This window comes from Rhipicephalus sanguineus, chromosome 2, assembly GCF_013339695.2.
Source record: "Rhipicephalus sanguineus isolate Rsan-2018 chromosome 2, BIME_Rsan_1.4, whole genome shotgun sequence".
In the NCBI taxonomy this organism is placed as follows: Eukaryota; Metazoa; Arthropoda; class Arachnida; order Ixodida; family Ixodidae; genus Rhipicephalus; species Rhipicephalus sanguineus.
In genome coordinates, this window is record NC_051177.1 from 50,223,162 (window position 1) to 50,237,873 (window position 14,712).

General features: G+C 43.1%; 1 protein-coding gene across 1 annotated transcript; it reads left to right on the forward strand.

Moving 5' to 3' along the window:
* The first annotated feature begins 2,724 nt into the window (after window positions 1-2,724).
* LOC119382918 (WW domain-binding protein 4) lies at window positions 2,725-13,578 on the forward strand. Its single transcript, XM_037650833.2, has 8 exons — window positions 2,725-2,856; window positions 4,689-4,761; window positions 5,357-5,419; window positions 5,496-5,567; window positions 5,631-5,838; window positions 9,561-9,643; window positions 10,587-10,672; window positions 13,293-13,578. Coding segments are annotated over exons 1-8 (810 nt in total). The 5' UTR covers window positions 2,725-2,854; the 3' UTR covers window positions 13,516-13,578.
* Window positions 13,579-14,712: the final 1,134 nt, after the last annotated feature.

The window sequence follows — 14,712 nt, forward strand, 5'->3', positions numbered from 1 at the left end:
AGGTCAACGCACATGCGAATCGAGCCATCCTTTTTCCTAGCTACCACAATGGGTGACACCCACTCTGACGAGTCGACGCGCTCAATGATGCCCTGGGCTTCTAATTTTTGTATTTCTGCCGAGACTTGCTCGCGAATGACAAGTGGCAGCCGTCTCAGCTTGCTGGCCACTGGTTGAACAGACGCGCGAACTTTGACCTTGTGACAGAAGCCTTTAACAGTTCCGAGCTCTTTTGAAAATAGGTGCTCGAATTCGAAACGTAACTCTTCAGGCAACACAGGAGTTTCTTGCGTCATCAGAAGACACTTAAGCGGTGACCCCTGAATCTTCATGTCCAGAGCCACGATGCCATCTAATCCAAGAATGGTTGTTCCTCCAGGCACAACGTACAATAAGATAGAAGTGCATCGACCATGGAATGAGGCCGCAGCAATGAAACATCCTTGAATTGGAATGGCGGACTTGGAATAATCGAGAAGCTGAACGGACGTAGATGTCAGAGGATACACTTTAGAAAAGTGACGTTTGTAAAGGTCCTCAGCCAGAATGGAAACCGATGATCCAGTGTCTATCAAGAATGACACAGAAATTCCCTCAATTTCTAATACTGCGTAAATTCCTTTCTTTCGGCTCCAGATTTGACACACACTTAAGTGATCGTCTGGGTCAGCTGTATCGCTATCTTCCGCGACATGCTGAACATTTTTCGCGAACTTTCGTAGCGACTTGCACACCTTTTCCAAATGGCCAATTTTCTCACATTTTCGACACTTATGTGTCTTGGCCTTGCACTGAGGGCTATTTGCAAGGTGCTCCGCCGAACCACAACGATAGCATTCCTGCTCTTTGAAGGCTTGTATCCATTGCTCCCAAGGGATGACCGGGTGTCCAGGTGACGGCAGGAACGGGGGTGGTGGTTGCAGTCCAGAAACACTCATCGTAGAGGACGACAGGCGTACGTACAACACTCACGAAGATGAAGGTCAGACCGGTAGCACATGGGCTCGTAAATCTTCGTCGCCAAAATATGTTGTGTCGTGCATATAAATTAAGGCACATCAAAGGAAACATTCGTTCCTCATTCTTTTATTTCCTCTTCGTCGTCTTCGCTGAGGCGGCCGCCGAGCACGTGCCATCTCCTGGCGCCGTAGTCGGCAGTGACGCCTTATACGACAGTATCCCCAGGGTTGGGTGTACTACGTCAGTAAAGACGGGTATGAATAGCATGTATTACTTACAGTATTTATGTTGCGTAATTGTTTCATCAGCCCAAATGTTGAAATCCCATCTCTGCGAGACCTACTGTAAGATGACGGTATTCATATTTCAGCTCCAGCGTGATGCCTCATTCACAAGAGAAATGAAAACAAAGAAGAATGAGTGATTGGCATGACTAGTCTTTTGTGTATGAGTTGCAAATTTCTCTTGCCTAGCATGGAAATCCGAAGTACAGGTTGGAACCCCTGACAAATGGACACACAATGTGCTATAGAGGTATAAACAGGAATGAGGGTTCACAGGCAGGCTGACGTTTCGATAGCTGAACCTATCTTCATCAAAGGTACCTCATCATCCTTGGTGTGTTAGGTTTGAAAGGGTTAATCAGCCATGTCAAGTCACATGGTGTCACTGTTGGTACTTGTCATCTGCACAAGAAGAAACTGGAGAGGAAATCGGCATGGTCATTTCATGTCTCCGAGGACTGTAATAAAGGAACAAGAGGTTTATAATCTTTTTTTAAAAAGAAAGGTAAGAAAAAAAGGCTATGAAGTGACTGGGGTTTAGAGCTTAGGAAGCATGAAGATAGAAAACAGGAAATTGAATGAGAAATGGGGAAAATGAAATAATTTTACAAGGATGATGGAAGAGTGGGAACAGCATGGAGGAGACATGCAATGTGGTTCACCTCTTACACGGGTACAGGCTATTTCCAGACAGTCTTTGTGGCCATGCATGATCTCCATGGTACCTTTGTGCCAAAGGATTGAGCGGTGTAGTCTGCATAATGCATGAATTTGTTCACCCATGTTGCACCTTGCAACAGTCGTAGTCATTGCTAAGGTGCAATCCAACAGCCACACCATGGATACAGTTGTCCTCAGTGCTTTTCATAGCATGGGATAGTCCTGTGACATCAACACTTTTCACAATAATGCCTGAAGACTGTGCACATCACACCAGTCTTTTCTCAACGTAACGTTGTCTTTTCTGACATTTTCTTTTGTGGACTGGCATATATCTCTAGGTATGGAGAAAACTTCCTGCTGACATAAAAAGTGATTTTCTTGACTTAAACAGAAATAAAGGTGTGGCTTTGTATACACAACGTTTGCATTCCGATGCTTCATCCTGCTAGTGTGTGACAAAAGTGTTTGAAATACACTTCATGGATGATCTTTGTCGTGTGTGAACATAACGCTACATATCTAATGCCTATTTTTATGAAAGGTGATGGTAAGAATATACTTATGCCGGTTCCATAGTTCCACGTACTTGCACCTTCGTATGTGTGATTAATTAACGTGACAAGACTTTGTGTTTCTTTCACGACGTGTTCAGGACCTTAATTCCAAGAAAGTGGTCTCTCCTTTCCGCTCTCCTCGATATTCACGCCCCCCCCCCCCCCCCCCCCCCCCCCCCCTGCCCACCTTAACGACGCTTGCGAAAATAAAAGCGTCTTACCTAAACGACTCTCTCTCATTCTAAGCGGCTGCTTCGTCAAGAACGAAACTACATCTAGCACGAAGCCGTCATATGGTTTAACGCAAGCCAAGTTGATCCAAAGCATAGACGTTCTGTAAATCCCAGCGATTCACTCAGCGTCGTTTCTGCTATCTGAACATTTCATACCACAATGTAAGTTTCTGCATTAGCGTCAATGCTAGGCTTTTACGAGGCGACGCTGCTTGCTCTGCAGTCGGGACAACAACCGCGCTAATTAATGACGTGCTGATCGTAGTATCGATAAGGATTTGACACCGACGAAGTTGTTTCGTGTAGCGACAGTGTATACGCGAAACGTTAGCAAAATGGATTAATTCTTTAATGCACACGTCACAAATGTATATTGTAGCTGTCCTTGCGTTAATTGATTGATTGAAAACGTTTATTCCTAATTATCCGATTTGTCCGGACCTTGTAAATAGATGTTACTTACACATCACCTTAGTGTGCTGTGTCGCGGAAGCGCTAAAAATTAGCTTGGGTGCCTTTTCAACGTGCCCGCAATTTACCCATCACAAGAAACAGAGAAGTGGACAGTGCAAAGGCGCTTGTCTTCTTCCTTTGCTCGTGAACAAATTCGTTCCAAAAAGCAATCGTAGTGCCATGCAGACTAACGGCCCAGATATTTAGTAGCGGCATGTCGACTTTTCGCAAATTCAGACGTACGTAGACGTCATATAGCCATTATGAAGTATACGAAATGGCTCGTGCTTAGTTCATGTAAGGAAAAAAAAAATGCAGGCAGAGAAAGAAGCGAAGTTGGCAGTTCGAAGGATCTTTAGTATCCATGTCGTGCCTTCCTTTCTTTTTAACCCTCTCAGAAATGCATGGGTCACCAATTGTTTGAAGTTTATTGTCTTTCTTTCTCATACAGCTGTTCCAACCATCAACCATGCTTAGTTCACTTGCTTTTGCTGTAGTCCAAAATACTTATTTGCATGCGGGTCATTTGCAGAGAGTCTGCAGGCATTAATCAACACAATGTGCGAGGCCCTAAGTTCACTGGATGTTTGTATAGATGTTACACACTTTATATCTATATATATATATCTATAGATTGTTAAAATACCACGCCTTTTAGTAATTGCAAACATGAATGTTTTATCATATCATTTAGGCAGAATCTGTTGCTAAGGTATCGAGAGTAAAAGTGTAATTGCCAAGTCAGTTTCATTGTTGAAAATTATTCGCTTTTTTAAATGGTGGATGAGGCTGCTGGGTGACTTGATAATGCACGGTAAATGAAGGAGTGTTAAAAAGATGAAAGAAACAAACGAGAAGGTGACAACACGACAACTAAAGCGATAACTTAGGTTACCTCAGATAATCTAGTGAGCAGCCCCAAATACGTTTCTAGCTGTTACTTTCGGTTGCTTGTTTGCTGAGCCATTTGGTGGTCAGTTTATAATTTAACAAAAATGAAAATGCTTGATACTTCTTCTATAGTGTTTTATTCTGAAGGGCATATCTTTTATTGTGATGCGTATACTTTTCAAGTGATGTGAAATAAGAAGCTTGAAAAAAGTAACAAGGTCACCTTAGGTGAACATATTTTTGTAAGTTGTGTTGGCCTGAAAAAAATGGATGTCATGATGTCTGGCCAGCTCAAAGTTTTTTAACCTCTAAGCTCTTCTGATTCTGTTACTGTTTAGCAGCAATAGGTTTGTCCTGTTGGTCAGTTTCTTTTTTACTAGCTTAATTGGCATCTTGTATGTTATCATTATGTTAGCTACACGTGAGTAATGCCCGTATGGGTCTTGCTAACAAAAAAATTTGAAATCATAGTCTCAGGAAATCAGAATATTAGTCATTTGAGGCATCATTATTACGTCAGCTTCCTCTCTCCTCTGTCATCACTAACAGTTGAAGCATAGCATGTCTGGGGGAATCGATGTGCAGCACACAATTTCATGTCACAAAATTGTGCGGTGAGGAGATTACTGACTCGTCCCTTATCATTCCAGGGCTGACTACTGGAAGTCGCAGCCTAAAAAGTTTTGCGAGGCCTGCAAGTGCTGGTTTGCAGACAATAAGGCGGTAAGTATTGCAACAAGTGGCAGATTAGCTCATGACTTGCAGTGTTGTCATATTTGCAGTTTCTTCCAAGTGTGACGGATCTTCAGCTTGTTTGATAGTTTGATAACAAAAATTTTGCCTTCTGTTGGTGGTGGTATTTCTAGGGGATTGTCTCATCAGGATTTGCTTAGCAGAGATTTTATATCATGCTTTCAGAAATATTTATCAAGTTAAAACAGATTCTGTTGTTCATTTTTAGTGGAATCTGTGTTCACGTTGCTACTTTGGCACGCTTCATTTCTTAAAACATGGCAGATATTTCGAACGTATTCAGTAAACAGATCACACTCGACATCAGCAAATGCACATAATGAAGGTTAGATCTCAGATGTTTTAAGTGTTCGCGGTGTGCTGTCATAATACAAGATACCTGTTCTATGTCAGCGTCCCTGTGGACTACATTTCTCATTTACACTTTTTTCTAGTAGATATTTAGGGAATTCACAAAAAACATCAAACCAATTCCAGAAAACTTTGAATGTTACTTTAGCAGGATCTTTACAACAATAGTGAAAAATGTAAGCAACAGTTGTTGACCCCTTTACGATTTTTCCAGAGCATAGATTTTCATGAAAGGGGTAAAAATCACCAAGCCAATGTGCAGAAGCGAATCACAGAGGTAAGCAGCAGGATTTTGTATGTTTCTAACATTTAAACAGTCCATCTAATTTCTTTGCATTTCGGGGGGCTTGTAGATCATGAAGAAAGGAAAGAAGATGCAGAAAGCTCAGCTGAACTATGAAAACATCATGGATGGAATTAACCAGGTATGCAAGCAACAACGCGTGCTGCACCTTCGGGTTCGTAACCCTGTTGATTGTGTGTTGCAGGCTGCATTACAGGCGTTTGAAAAAGACGTGAAGACCGGAGGCTCGAAAATTGACGCATATAGATATGCTGCTGAGGAAGCCAAGCTCAAGGAAAAGGCAGCGGAGAAAGAGCAGGCAAATTTTCCTACACCAGCAGTGCAAGTAGTGTCATGGTTTGAAGGTGTCACTGAGGGAGGGGAGACATACTATTGGAACATGGAGACTGGAGGTCCGTGCATCTTCTGTTTTTTCTTTTAAACACTGGCAGAACATAGATGGTCTAAACTGTGGCCACTGGGGCGAAATTTGTTATACCTTTGCAGCAACCTTGTGCTTATTTGTGTTCATTTGACACTTTAAATAAACAGCGGCTACTTTATTAGAAGACTGAATCGAATAGGACACCATACAATCCGATATTCAAACTTTCCTAATCTTCATACACCCTGCTAGGAGAGCAACACTCATTTAGTTTAGATTTCTAAAGTAATAATTTATACAGCTTTGTTGCCACAAATTTTGTGAAAACTGTTTTTTTATTACTGTGGCCATCAATCAATTCACAATTCTAGCTTGGTTAATTAGGTTCTTTTAATGAGTTAGTTAATCAGATAGATTAGATTTACACATGTACTATGAAATCCGAATTGATAGCTTTTGTGTGTGACGTCTGAAAAAAATTTAAATAGGCTGTTGCCTTTAAAGCATACCTGCCAAGTCTCCCGGATTACCCGGGAGACTCCCGGATTTTGAACGTTTCTCCCGGTTGTACGGGTCATAGGAAAATCTCCCGGAAATCCAGTTTTGCCCTGCGCGTCCAGTGCATTGCGCGCCCCGTGCGTCACGGTGACGCGAGGTGGGACGTTTCGCGTACAGATGCGCTACACGCATTTAAAAATTGATCCTAAATGTGTTATAGGTTATATCAGCCGTTAATATTTCGTATATGATGCGTTTGTGTACACAAAAATCTATCCCACAAGTTATCTCGCCTTCAAAATTTTGTGTCACTACTGCTTTAAGTGGAGAGCCCAGCACTTAAAAGGGTAGCCGTTACCGATGTCTGTCGAGATAGCGTGTTCGCCAGTGCTCGCGACCGTCCCCGTCTCAACGGCGCCCCTTATGGTCCCTTGCCGGACGAAATAACTGGTAAGCAAGCGACGACAGGCCTCGCACGCGGAGCGATGTTATCGCATGTGCCCTTCGCGCGACGGTGACGGCTGGGTCGTTTCATCTCTGCTTCAACTGCGTTCGTCCCTAGCGCTAGCGCGCATTTACTCGCACGTGAAACAGACGATGCGTAAGCGATGTTATCGGTTTGGACTCTGTACAGATCAGCGGCGACCGCAAAATCCCGCTGACAGTGTCCATATAATTGCTATCGCAGTACCCCCCCCCCCCGGTCGGCATACTTCATACCCCCCCCCCCCCCCCCCCCCCGTTGAGTAGATCTTCCGGATTCCGTTTCTCCAAACTTGGCAGGTATGCTTTAAAGGGACACTAAAGATAAATAATGAATCGGTTTAGACCGATAAATTGTGCTCTGAGAACTCTAATGTCGTTAATTTTGCCATCATAGGTTTATTAACAGAGAAGAAAATCAAGTTCAAAATTTCATTTTTAAATTTCATGCCAAAATCTCCTCGCGTGACGTCACGGATTTCAAAGTGTATTTATCTTATTTTGGGGCCATTGGCTCAACAAAATTACCCCAAACTTGGTATGTTAAGTCTATGGCCCCCTCAGAGGACAGTGTACTTCATTTTTACCGATTAGGAACTACGTAGTCCCTAGTAGGCGCTGTCAAAACATGTGACGTCACGGCGAATGGTGCAAAAACTTCAAGGTGGCGTCGCCACCCCCATTTTGTTCTTGCGTGCTTTCTCGCTTACTGAGCGTCTTCTCGCAGCAAGCCTGGTGTTTTCGGTATCCTGAAAGAGTACTTTACTAATATGAGAAAAATCGTTTTGCTCTTTAGTGTCCCTTTAAAGGGTTCCTCACAAGGCCTCATTGTAAGTTTTCATTATACATAGAGCTGTGCGAATAGCAAAATTTTGGGTGCAAAGCGAATTCGAATATTGAAGCGTGAGTGCGAACCGAATTGAATATTTTTCTAATACTTTGAAGCGAAACTGCAGAAAAAAAAGTTAGAGAGGATTCCTAAGCATATTCTTACGAGATAGCAACATGAAAGTGTTTCTTTTCGCTAGGTTGATGAAGCACTGGTGGGGTGGTGTTTCATAGTTGTCTTATCAAGAATGAGGCAATGTAGAGGCTAAATTGTATTTATGTACATGATTTGGTGCAACCAAAGTGTTGCCAACAACACTTTACACGTGATAGGCAAAGATGCCATTTCCTCAACCTCTCCTCCTCTTTCAACTTCTGTGGAAGCCCAACTGATGTGGCCAACAAGGGTGTGCTCCCTTCAAGTCCGGAGTTCCAAATCTGCCTCGTAGACGTCAATATATAAGAACATCTGAAATTTTAGATGCTAAAAATCTTCAGCTTCCGATTTTTCGGACTTCCTGCCCAAATTTCAGGTCCAAAACAGCACTAATTGAGCCCCCACCTGTGCCACATCTTTCATCTCCATGTTGGAACCAGCGTTTTCTTGAGTTAATACGGTCAACGTCCAATCGGACGTTGACCGTCTCTTGGCAAAGTTCGACCGTAATGGAGCTTGAAAGGCAGCTTTGCTGCAATACCGGGGTGTGATGAGGTGAAGCATATTGAAAAATCTAGGGACCACTTCCAGTCGGACGTTGTCTCTTGGCAAAGTTAGACCGTAACGGAACTTGAAAGGCAGCTTTGCCGCAATACGACAGTGTAACGAGGTGAAGCATATAGAAAATTAAAAGGGGTCACTATCAGTCGGGCGTTGACTGTATTTGTTTTTGGGAAGTTCGAATAGTTCGAATAGTAAAATTCCAGTGCGAATCGAATCGAATAGGAAACACTATTCGAAAAATATTCGAAATTTCGAATATTCGCACACCCCTAGTTATACACTTTGTAACTTGTGTATGGCTGTGCAGGGAGCATTTTATAGCAGTAATACTCCAAATGGTTTCAGCATTAGAGGATATAGGAGAAATTAAAACTTAACTCTGCCATGCTATCAGGAGGAGAGCTTCACTGCAAACATATGCACTCCCCAATTACCTCAACGACAATACTTGTTGCTTTCTTGCCTTTTGCCATACCACTGCCGTGGGACTGCATCATGTTTACGTCATGAGCCACCAGCCTAATTTCTGTTTTTTTCCTCTTTTGCGGCAAAGCACACCTCCAGTGATGGTCTGACATGCTTTATCATATCGAGTATAACATTTACAGGTGGGGACTGACGAATGTGATGTGAATGTGATATACAGGTTATCTGGACAGGAATATAAGTGCCTCAGACAGGCTGGCCGTGTTTCGATAGGTGGACCTATCTTCGTCTTTCGCGTCTTAGTCTTGAAAGGGTTAGCCATTGATGTCACATCATGTCACTGTCGGTGCCACAGACAGTGATATGATGTGAAGATCTGTGACGTTGCCAGCAGTTTTTTTTTTTTTACATGAAGGTATTTCTATGTCTGACCTGTACTGTTTGACTGGAAATGAAGCACTTGCAAGAAGACGAGGGCACAGAATTTCGTCTGACATTTCAGTTGCTTTTGTGCTGAGCAGCTTTTTGAAACTTTCTGGATAAGATTACCATCATGTGATCTATGCACCGCACTTGTCTGTTTGAAATGCCCGTACCTGGTGAACACAAAAAGAAAAAAAAACAACAGCAACAAAAAAAACAAGGATAATCATGGTGGATGGAACGTATTATTCAGTCCAACTAGTAAAATTATACAGACAAGCTGAGGTCATGAAAAATATCAAGAGGCATGAAATGCGATTTCATTCTAAGGAAAATTATTTCTGAATAGACTCTGTGTTGATTCTTTTCAGAATCTACATGGGAGAAACCAGAGTGCGAATATGTCCCACTTTCCAACCAACAAGAACCATCCGGTGAGAGTGCACCACCAGAGGTATGTGTTCTTTAAGGCTGCTTTGCCCATCATCTGGCACTCAGCTCCAAAAGTGCCTTTAAAAGGGTGGTAACAAAAACAAGCAAGCAAGTTAAGTTAGTGCATTGCTTAGGAAGAGCTTCTTGGTCAGAATTCTGATTACAACAGTGGGTACAGGATTCAGCAGAACTGGTTTTCCAAAACTACAACATGATTTTGAGGTACATCATAATGGGGGTTAATTTCAACCTCAGTTAACCACAACCAGGTTAATTTCATCCATAACATGCACCAACGCCTCCCCTAGAAAGATGCCTGCTGCGTGAGCCAAAAACCTCCTGCCCTACCCTTTCCCTCCTTCACCGTTTCTAATGAGGGCAGTAGCTGGTGATCCTTGCGGTGGCCGCTTGCAACACACATTTGTGCATGCGCACATTACCTCCCTCGACGTCACACCACGTCAGCCCTATTGAAAACAATAGGGGAGAACGTGGCGCCATCTCTCGACAAGCGACCACAACACAGCGACGCCGCAGGCATGTTTCTAGAGGAGGCGTTGCAAGCACCTAAATCTAAGTACACAGGTGTTCCTAAATGTTGACCTCATCGAAATGTGGCCACCATGGCCGAAAATGGAACCCACATTCTTGAGCTTAGCAGCTTACTTGACACCTTAGCTGCTAAGCTACCATGGCAGGTATGACAAAAAAGCAACTTGCGCGCATAGAACACTTGCTCAGCTTACGATAATTTCCACTGAAAGAGTGATTACTTATGCATTACATTTGCAACAAGCTTACAATGTCATTTGTGTATCGTGCATGATTCATCATGATTAACATCGTAGTGTGCACAGTCATAGAGGGTGCTGCTTTGTGCATGTCATGTTCGAGCAAAAGTGTTGATTCAGATTTAGCTGCCAGAACTGCAGCTGTTACTGCGAGTTACTGCTGTTATTTTGCAGGATGACTCGTCACAGGAACCAGACTCAACTATAGGACCAGCGCCTAAGGCAAGTCCGTATGGAGAGTGGCAAGTGGTCAGACCCAAGTAAGTTACACCATCTTGTATATTTAATGGCTGACTGTAGGTCTTATGCGTAGATATCAGTAACTGGACACGGTTGAAGTTGACTGAGAGGTAGGTTGTTCATTTGCCAAATGCACGATTCAACACAGTGCTGGAAAGATGATGACAAGCGGGAAGAGTCACGAAACATTCACCAAATTCAACAGATGCTGTGCTTTGGTAAAGTACGATTGTACGGCTGCTGCTCAAGACATACTAAAAACTTGAATTGTTTTGCATCGCTGTTATCAGTGCTAGTTCTTTCCTAGTCAAATGCAAATGAGCAGGGCAGGACATAAATGCAATAACGCTGAACGTTTGTGCGGTTATGTCTGTGACGTAAGGTCACAACATTATGGTTACATTTCCACAACTGCTGAATGGAAACTAGCAGTTTTATGTGAAATAGTGAGAGTGTTTCTGTGTTTGTCTTGATAAGTTATTTTTGCTAAAAATCGAAGTAGCTTTGTGTACCTGTAACCATAGGGCGCGAGGACATACCGTGGCGCCACCATGCGGAGGCATCCCTGTGACGTGCAATGGTTGGATTTCTCCGCCAGCCATCTCCCACACAGCCCGCAGCTGCTTTCGCGTCTCCTTTTTTATTATTCTTGTTGCACTTCACTTTGACGTAACCAGTAAAATACTGCGGCGGCTTTGTCACTGACTGCACGAAATGCTAAACAAGTGTTCCAAAAGAATGTTACGCTCCTCATAATGCCTTAGACAATGCCCTGACTGCCGACGTCGTCTGCTACAGTCACCTAGTGTATGGAAGCCCTGGGGCCAAGTGCTTCTATGTGCTTTTGTAAAAGATAGCGAACCATTTTGTGTCGAATTGAAGCACCAAATGGGCTTAAGTGCCTGCTTGCGGCAAGTACACATATTTTTGCTCCTAAAATGCGTGCACCCGTGCAACTTCATTCATTGTAGGTTTGCATTTAAAAATGGGTGGCGGTTGACACGACAAGTTTGCACAAATTTACATTCCTGTTTAGCACACATATCTCTGTGAAGCACGACGCAAGCAGATTCTCTGTTTTGTGGTAAGCAACCAAGCATGCTTAGAGCTGCATGCAGCCGCAACCTTTCTGATATGATTAGACAAACTCAAAGAGCCATAAGCGTGCCTCATTTGGAGTTGTAGCTAGATAACATTTCACATGAGCACAAGTTTTTCTGTGGCACAATCTTAATATTACCTGTTGCTCCGTACCGCACAAATTTTCTATGGTTGTCACAGGGTGCACTTTTGGGCGCCATCTAGCCACATAGAGATGAAAATTTTCGATGGTTGACTCACTTCTCCAGCTTCTACAAAAGGACCAATCGCAATCGAAAAATGTGATACCGATCAGGCTCGACTGCGATAGCAAATGCACCATGTGCCAGCCAGCCGTATTACTTTGCGCACTTGAATGAGCATGCTGCAAGGTGTGGCTTATTGTGGTCTAAATGGCGCGTCGAGCCTTTATAGCTTCATTGATAAGATCTATGACATTTAACTGCTGCTGTTAGAAGGTAAATCAGTGTTTGAAGCTGGCCACGTTTTCACCTGTGGTGTAAAACAACATGGAAAAGAACAAGTGATACTGCTATGGGCTCATTCTACAGACATAATCTATAAGCAAGGGACCCCGTGGGCTGAAGTCAATAGTCAAACGGAAACCCATATGGTCTGGAAGGCACATGAGGGCAATTAAAATGAACGGGGGTGCGCAGACAGTTGTGGAAGTTACGTCGGCGAGACAGGGTAACAGCACGTGCATGATGTAAGAAAGAAGGTTTGATCGAACGCGCAGGCCGAGCACGCAGAACCAACTGGCTGTGGCGATAGGGAAGAAATAACGGAAAGGGAGAACTGGACTTCTCGGCCTTATCTTGAATCTGACAATACAGAGAACGGCACACACATAATGCAACTTCCCACACCTGTACGCAAGTTGCTACGTCATATTTTAAAACATACATAACCGGACTGTTTGTGCATTCATTTTTCGTTGTGAACAAGGCTCCCGTGCGGGAGCTGAAACGTCTTGCTTTTATGTGAACATTCGTGATCGGTGTCCATTTTAACCCCATATGCTTGATATAACAAGAAAAACAGGTGACAGCGGCATCATGCTCTTGCAAAGCTGGGTAGGGGTAAAAGTGAAAGCTCACGCCTGGCTCCTCACGTATGTAGCACACTGTGGCACGGAGCAGAAAAGTACCATGCCGCCAAAAACTTTTACTGCACTTTTCCGAATTGTGTAGCCTGTAGGGGTCCGCACACTTCTTAAAGTGAGAGCAAAACGCTGCAAAATTGCGGTTAAAAACAATGCATTCAACCGTCCACTTCCCTTCGCACGAGTGAGGTAAGGTCACGTGATCCAACCCTGCACGTCACAGCGATTGCAGCGCCCACATCTTAACTGGTGGGCCTCGCGCCCTATAGTGTTCTCAACACATGTGGAAGTTATATTAGAATCCACAGGAGCATGCTACGGTTGCGTGAACTTAAATGTTGTTCTGAAATTCTTTATTTACAACAGCCACACGCCTCTTTATTTAATGTATGTGCGAGGATGCGTGTTGTCAACATGTTACTTCTAACTTCCAGGCAGGTGCCAAAGATAGATTTGCAACTTCCCCAAAAGCCAGAAGGTGTTGAAGAGGTTGTCATTAGTGTACCAAGTGACGCTCCCACAAGGATGAAGTTTATGGAAAAGACTGTGGGTAGCCTTGAATCCAAGGAAGGCGAAGATGCAAGTTCTGTATTCAAAAAGCGCAAGTTTGGCTCTCACAGCAAAAGGAATGTGAGGCAGCGAACTGATGATGACTAGACCGGACTGCATGCCCCAATGCAGTGCTTTGTATGTAAATAAATGTAAATACATCATGCATTTTATACTACCTCTCGCTTCTTACATTTCCGTAAAGAAAAGCAAGTATATTTCTGAAATTCCAAAATTGTGTTCTGCTGCTAAAAACCTGTGCTACCCTAAAAAATGCCATGCTGCTGTTGTGTGTGCCAGTACACATTTTTTCAGCCTCAAGATCATCTGTATAAGTATTCTTTTTTTTTGCATAAAAGATATCCAGAAGCAAAAACTGTCATCAGCATCATTTTCTCAGATGGATTAGTTCAAAAAGGAACATTACTTGTACATCGAGACAATGTTCAGTAATGCATAGAGTTTCACGAATTACCTTATTTGTTTAGCAATATCTGTTTTACATAAATGAGGTACATCTATGCCATTGGCATAACCACCACCATTACGTTGTCCTGGTATCAGTGGCACAAAGGGCAGCCAGGATTTTATTTTGCGAGGGGTCCAACCTTCTGTACAATTAAGTTTGACCACCTGGGGTCCTTTAGCGTGCACCTAAATCTGAGTACAGTGGTGTTCTTGCTTCAAAATGTCATTGCTGTGGTTGAGAAGTGAATCCGTGTCTTTGCAACTTAGCAGTGCAACACCATAGCTGCCAAGCCACCACAGCAGGTCTCACTTGCTAGTAAAATGCAGTAAAGGAATGCCATTGTAACCCTTTGTTGAACAGTGGGACATATACATCAAACATTTAATTTCAAATTCTTGGCACTGAAGCTCCGTAGCAAAGCTCAAACTATTACGTACTGGCCACCATAAAAAAAAAATGCCTAGCAATTAAATTTTGTCTTTCTCACTCTACAGCTAGTTAAATACAACCAAAAGCTATATTCTGCATGTTTCTATTAAAACAAAATGTTTTACAAACAAACAGCAGCGCAATTGACATGTTGCAGGCTTAGCGTAGTGAAAGCATGTGGGCTGTTCAGTCTGGACTGATATCACCGGTGTAGCCAAGGGTAAAGGGGTTGAGCGAGTCCCCCCCCCCTCAAAAAAAAATTTCTATCTTGCATGTGTTTTTCAATCTACATGCACATAAACATACACACAAACATACGTAAAATATGGTTTAACATCCTCCCATCCTCCCCAAGAAAATTTGTGGCTAGGCTACTGACCCTTCTTTCTTGTAAAGCTCACAAGAAG

What these genes read in the sequence shown, in the direction of transcription:
- LOC119382918 (XM_037650833.2), top strand. An exon ending in TCATGGATGGAATTAACCAG is followed by an intron (nt 5,568 to 5,630) that starts GTATGCAAGCAA and finishes TGTGTGTTGCAG; the next exon opens with GCTGCATTACAGGCGTTTGA. An exon ending in GTGAGAGTGCACCACCAGAG is followed by an intron (nt 9,644 to 10,586) that starts GTATGTGTTCTT and finishes GTTATTTTGCAG; the next exon opens with GATGACTCGTCACAGGAACC.